The sequence below is a fragment of the Echinops telfairi genome, unplaced genomic scaffold, assembly GCF_000313985.2.
Source record: "Echinops telfairi isolate 266 unplaced genomic scaffold, ASM31398v2 ScPeMD7_5;HRSCAF=22, whole genome shotgun sequence".
In the NCBI taxonomy this organism is placed as follows: Eukaryota; Metazoa; Chordata; class Mammalia; order Afrosoricida; family Tenrecidae; genus Echinops; species Echinops telfairi.
In genome coordinates, this window is record NW_022103901.1 from 553337 (window position 1) to 558942 (window position 5606).

The 5606-nt window shown below is 60.7% G+C and overlaps 1 protein-coding gene across 1 annotated transcript in view; it reads right to left on the minus strand.

Moving 5' to 3' along the window:
• CUNH7orf50 (chromosome unknown C7orf50 homolog) overlaps nucleotides 1-2429 on the minus strand; it is a 12352-nt gene extending 9923 nt beyond the window's left edge. Inside the window, exon 1 of the mRNA XM_045284329.1 lies at nucleotides 2282-2429. Coding sequence (XP_045140264.1) covers nucleotides 2282-2429 — 148 coding nt within the window. The remainder of the gene's footprint in view (nucleotides 1-2281) is intronic.
• Nucleotides 2430-5606: the final 3177 nt, after the last annotated feature.

A 5606-nucleotide genomic window follows, 5' to 3' on the forward strand; every position in this document is an offset into this window, starting at 1 on the left:
CTCCCAGTGCCCCGCCCCCGCGCATGTCCGCCCCCGTGTGTCCTTGCTGTGGTTGCGGGGGCGGGTGTCATGGGTCTGTGAGCGGTCATGAACCTGCGGGTGGGCAGGCCCCTCAGCATTGTGGGATGCCATCTATTTCGAGTCCTGTAGCCCTGACGACCTTCTCCGGAGTCCCCAGGCTATTTATAGCTTTCACTCCTTTTAGGATTACAAATATTTCTAGTATGTTCTTAAACTGTGCCTACAAGGAGCTGCTAGCCACACAGCCTGTGGCAGTGAGCGAGCAGAGCATGCTCCCCGCGGGCTTCTGGGCTGGCTGGGCGGGAAGCGATTCCTCTCTGCAGGGCAGTGGCTTTGATCCCCTATCTGTGCAGACACTTATCACAAAGATCAGACGCCTGCTCCTCACTGGTCTGGCATCTGCTGCTACAGGAAGGGGCGGGCCTTCAGCAGAGTGGCCACAGCCTGCTGGGCTGGCCTCCCCCCAAGGGCCGACACAGGCCTTGGATTCAGGCTCCAACCAGACCCCCAGGCTGTCCCTGAGGATTTGGGGTGCCCAGAAACCTTATCTCACTAACTGGAGTTCCTCTACGAGCTAGACAGGACCCTGGATAATCAGTGGGTCCCACAAACTGCAGCGCCCCTTCCTCATGCAGGCGCCCAAGGGCCTCAGTCTGGGTGCCTGCTTCCTGCCACCTCACAGCTGGGGCCCCCACCCAACTTATCCTGGTAGTGCCCCAAGGAAGCGTGCTGTTTAAGAGGGCAAACTGGCAACCCATGATCCCTGACAGGCCTCAGGGAGGGCAGGCACGGCTCCTGGATCTCCTGGATGATGGCGGCTCTGGCCCCGAGATATGCCTGCGGGATGTCTGTGCAGGATGGGGGAAGGGGCCTCTTCCTGGAGCGGCCCTGGTGGTGACGCAGGACCTGGAACAAAGGCTGGTGCCTGCACGCTGATGACCCGGGCGCCCAGGCAAACAGACCTCGGGAGGCAGGGGGGCTACCTCTAGGGGGAGCTGACTCCTGAGGGCCAGGCCTGCTGTGGGAAGTGGGCCCAAGGTTTAGACCAGAGGCCCACTTGCAAGCCTGCTTCCAGCCCTCCCCCACTCCACCAAGCCCCCCCTGACCACCAGCTCCCCAATCTCCTGCCGGGCTGGCTGGACAGTGAAAGGTGAGCTCCGCTCTGCTGACGTGGGAGCCAGAACGAGGCGCTGCTGGTAACTAGCCGCCTGCGCCCGGCCGCATGAGGACAACAGAGCCCTGGGTCACGCGCACCCCTCCCCATACTGCCCTAAGTTAGGGCCGCGAGGCCCGCCGTGGTGCACGGCCCCAACGTGGAGGTAAAACCCACGCGCTGGCTGCTCTCTAGGAAGGGGTGCCCCTTCAGTGGGGAGCATGCCTGGCGGGAGGGGAGCGAGGAGACCAGGGTCAGAAACAGAGGCTCAATCTGGTCTCAGTGTAGTGCCCACTCTTCTGGAAGCTTTTGTTTTCCTGGGTTTGGCCACAAACCCAGTTCGTTGGGGAACAAACAGGCCCAGGCAACGAGAAGCCGAGCCAGGCCAGCCGCATAGGGAGAGGGGACCCAAGTCCGCGTCCCCCCAGCACTGCAACCAGCTGCACAAAGCCGGGCCGCAGGCCTGGGAGCAGGAAACACGTACTACCCGTCTGATGTGCCCCGGGAATGCCAATGCCAGCGGCGGTGTGCTGGAGTGCTGCGCAGGCCTACAGTAGCACGCCAGGAAATGTCAGCGGCAGCGCCTTCAGAGAGCGTCCCTAGAAACGCCAGTATCAAATGTGCACGCACGCCCCTAGAAACGTCAGTGTCAGTGGCCTGACCCCGCCCCTGGAAACGTGCGCGCCAGTGCTGTGCCTTCTGGGCGCGTCCCTGGAAACGTCAGTACCATATGCGCGCACGCCCCTAAAATCGTCAAAGGTCTGACCACGCCCCTGGAAATGTCAACACCATCCGAGAGCGTCCTTGGAAACAATCGGTCCTATGAACGTGCCCCATCAGACCACGCTCGTGGTTGGGCCACGCCTCTGGAAACGTGAGCACTAGCGGTCTGATTACGACTATGGAAACAACTGTACCACTTGAGCGCACCCCTGAAAACACCAGTGTGTCCCTGGAAACGTTAGTACCACCTGAGTGTGTCCCTGTGAAATAGCGCCAGCGGCCTGACCACGACCCTGGAAACATTCGTGCCATCTGAGCGTGTCCCTGGAAACGTTAGAGCCAGCAGTCGGACCACGCTGACCACGCCCCTGGAAACGTCAGTACCGTCTGAGCGCGAAAGTTTGCTTAGCGCCAGCAGTCGGACCACGCTGACCACACCCCTAGAAACGTCAGTACCATCTGAGCGCGTCCCTGGAAACACGGGCGTCAGCAGTCTGGCCACGCCCCTGGAAACGCCAGCACCAGTGCCCATGCCGTCTGAGCACTTCCCGGAAAACATCAACTTCAGAAGTTCCGACCACGCCCCTGGATACGTTAGTACCATCTGCGTCCGTTCCTGGAAGCGTCAACATCAGCAAACTGAACACCCCTGAAACGTCAGCATCAGTGCCCATGCCATCTGAGCGCGTTCCAGGAAACGTCAACGTCAGTGGTCTGACCACGCCCCTGGAAAGTACCATCTGAGCGCCCCCTAGAAACGTCAGCGCCAGCAGCCTGACCACGCCCCTGGAAACGCCAGCACGATCTGAGTCCGTCTTTGGAAAGAAACATCAGTACCATCTGAGCGCACCTTTGGAAAACCTCAGTGTCAGTGGTCTGACCACGCTTCGGGAGATGTTAACAGTAACGATATGCCCACGCCCCTAGAAACATCAGAACCATGGGAGCAAACCCCTAGAAATATCGCGTCCCTGCAAACACCGTGCTATTCTGCGCATGTCCCTGGAAATGCTGGCCGACTAATCAAGACCCGGGAAACATGAGCACTACCAGCGCGTGCCTGTAGCAACACTGTGCCCTTCCTAGTGCACTCTGGAAACGCCAGCACCATCTGACCACGCCCCTGGAAACTTCGCGCCATTCGGGGCACAGCCCAGTCTGATCTTACCCCTGGAAACCTGAACTCCGCCAGAGCGCATCCGAGAACGCCCAGGAAACGTCCGCGGGCCCGTCTCTCCGCTGGCGACCCCGCCCCAACACCAACGTCCACCTGTACCAGCGCTGCCAATGTACCTTAGCAGCTGAAGCTCTGCTAAGTGCAGAGGAAGAGCACATTAATTTCAGCTCGGTTCATGGCTCCAGAACATTCCCCAGAGCCAAGTGTCTGTGCAACACGAAACAAGAGTACCCTTGGCTGGGAGGCCTCCCTACACCTCGCGATGTTTTGCTGGAACCTCGCGATGTTTTGCTGGAGCCTCGCGATTCTACACCACCCATCTTTGGGCCACAACTGCCACAGTGCCTCTGCAGCCCCTGCCCCCTTGGCAGGGGGATTCTGTCCCTCACCCGGGTTCTCATCCTGCGAGTCCACTCAGGCACTGGGCACAGCCAAGGGCAGAAAGGCGAGGTGGCTGGGGAGCTGTCCTCCAGTGCACAGAGTCCGGGGCTGGCGGTCAGGAAGCCAGAGCGCATGTGGGCGGAGTGTGGGAGGTATGGGGTGGAGGGCAGACACGGGTGAGTTCTGCTTTACAAAGGCATGAACATAGTTCAGCTACCTGGGAATCACCCACACATGCACTCGGTCACATGTGCCCACGTATGGCATTCCCTCTCCTTCCCATGCATGGGCACATAGCAGTCACACACATGTGGACCCCTGGGAGGTCCTCAGGGCAGCCCTGAACCTGCCACTGTCACCCATATCTGACCCCTCAGGAAACTCACTCCCCTGGACCGCCATGTCTGCCACGTTTCCTGGGCATCACTGGGCCCCCTGAGCACTTTCTCACCAGGCAAGGTGGCAGGGGCACTGTCCTGAGAGAACCCCAAAGCAGTCACACACAGGCCCAAAGACACTCAAAGCCAGGGGAGTGGGATGTCCTGGGAAGGCTCACCTACCCTGTCCGATCCCTAGCACGTGGGCCAGACTCAGTTCCTCCTGGAACACAGGCTTGTGAGGCCTCCCCAGTCCCACTGTCTGTTGGACTCGGAGTGGACGCCCACAAGTGTGGCCTGTGTGTGATGAGAGAAGGAGGATGGAGAGGGTGGGACACGTGCTGACCACACAGTAAGTGTCAGCAACCTCAGGAGGTTCCTCTGAATTGAGGACACAGAGGTCGGGGCCACCAGTGGCTTGGCTGCCTTTGAACTGCCCCGCAGGTGGACCAAGAGCCTTCCCGCACGGCCTCCATGAGAGAGCGGGAAGGTGCCTGGGGCCCACACCCACGCTTGCTTCTCTGTGTCTGTGCTAGTCACTTGACTAGCTGCCTGGCGCCCCTGCTGTGCCCGGGAGAGGTGGCCACCCTGTTCCCCATCCTGTCCCTGCCTGGGGAAGTGCCAGGCTGACAGGAGAGAGAGGAGGTGAAGCGGGCAGGTCTGTGTCCTCTGCTGAGACTGGGGCACTGAGTCCCAGCTGGACTTCTGGTGGAGGGTTCCTGGGACCTCACCTCCTGCCTCCTACCACCACTTTCTAGGAAGGAGCTCAGCCTGGGATGGAGGGTCAGGGGTCAGAGCTCACCAGCGCTTGCATGTCATACATGGTGCTCTGTCCAGGAAGAAGCTGGTAGCAGTCCAGAGCAGCCCCACAGGAGGGGTCTAAAGCCTCTGCCCCAAGCTCCTCCCATAGGACAGAGCCCCTGGCTGGTGCAAGGCCTATCTGGGCACAGGAGGCAGGACCAGCCCCTTCCCCCTTCTAAGGAGGAAGCTCCTCCCCAGATAACTGGGGACTGGGAGGGGTGGGGACACCTGATGTTACCCAGGCAGCTGCCACCAGCCAAGCCTCTCTGGGACCTGTTTCTGAATACTCCTAGAGCTCTTGAGGCCAGGGAGCAGAGGGTCGGGGGAAGCTACTGCCCTGTCCTTGGGGCACGACCCCCCAGGCCTATCAGTGGCCCATAGGGGAGAGACTCATGGTAAAGGAGCTGTTGTCTCCCTTCCCCCGCACCTGCTTACCTGGACCCCATCACACCCAGCTGCAGGGTTCCTTGGCCACGCACCTGCCGTCTCTGAAGGACAGTAGCGCCTGGTCAGCTTGAGGGCCACTTTGTGCTGCAGTGGACAGGTCTGTGAGGGCCTCAGGCACCCTGGGCCACCACACACAGTATGTTGCAGCCCAGCCCTGGGCTTAGTGTCCAAGCCCCCTCCCTCGGTGCATGAGCACCATGAATAAAGCGCCTCCCTCCTTCCAGGTGCAGCCAGGGCCAGCCCAGGGGTCACGTAGCACACCCCTCTGTCTCTCGCTCACTGGGGGCCTGCAGTGGGGTCCCTGCTGGTCTGCGTGCACACGCCTGAGCCCATTGTGTCCCTATCCTGCTGACTGGTGTCCTCAGGAGGAAAGACACTTGGCTCAACTTCTTGTCCCTATGGGGACAAGGTGGCGGCCCCTGTCCCTGTGTCCCCCAAGCACCTGCATGGCCACCTTCGGCCCACTCTCTGGGCAGCCCAGCTCTTTTAGAAACTGGCTGTGAACAGAGAGCGGGAGGGCCACAGC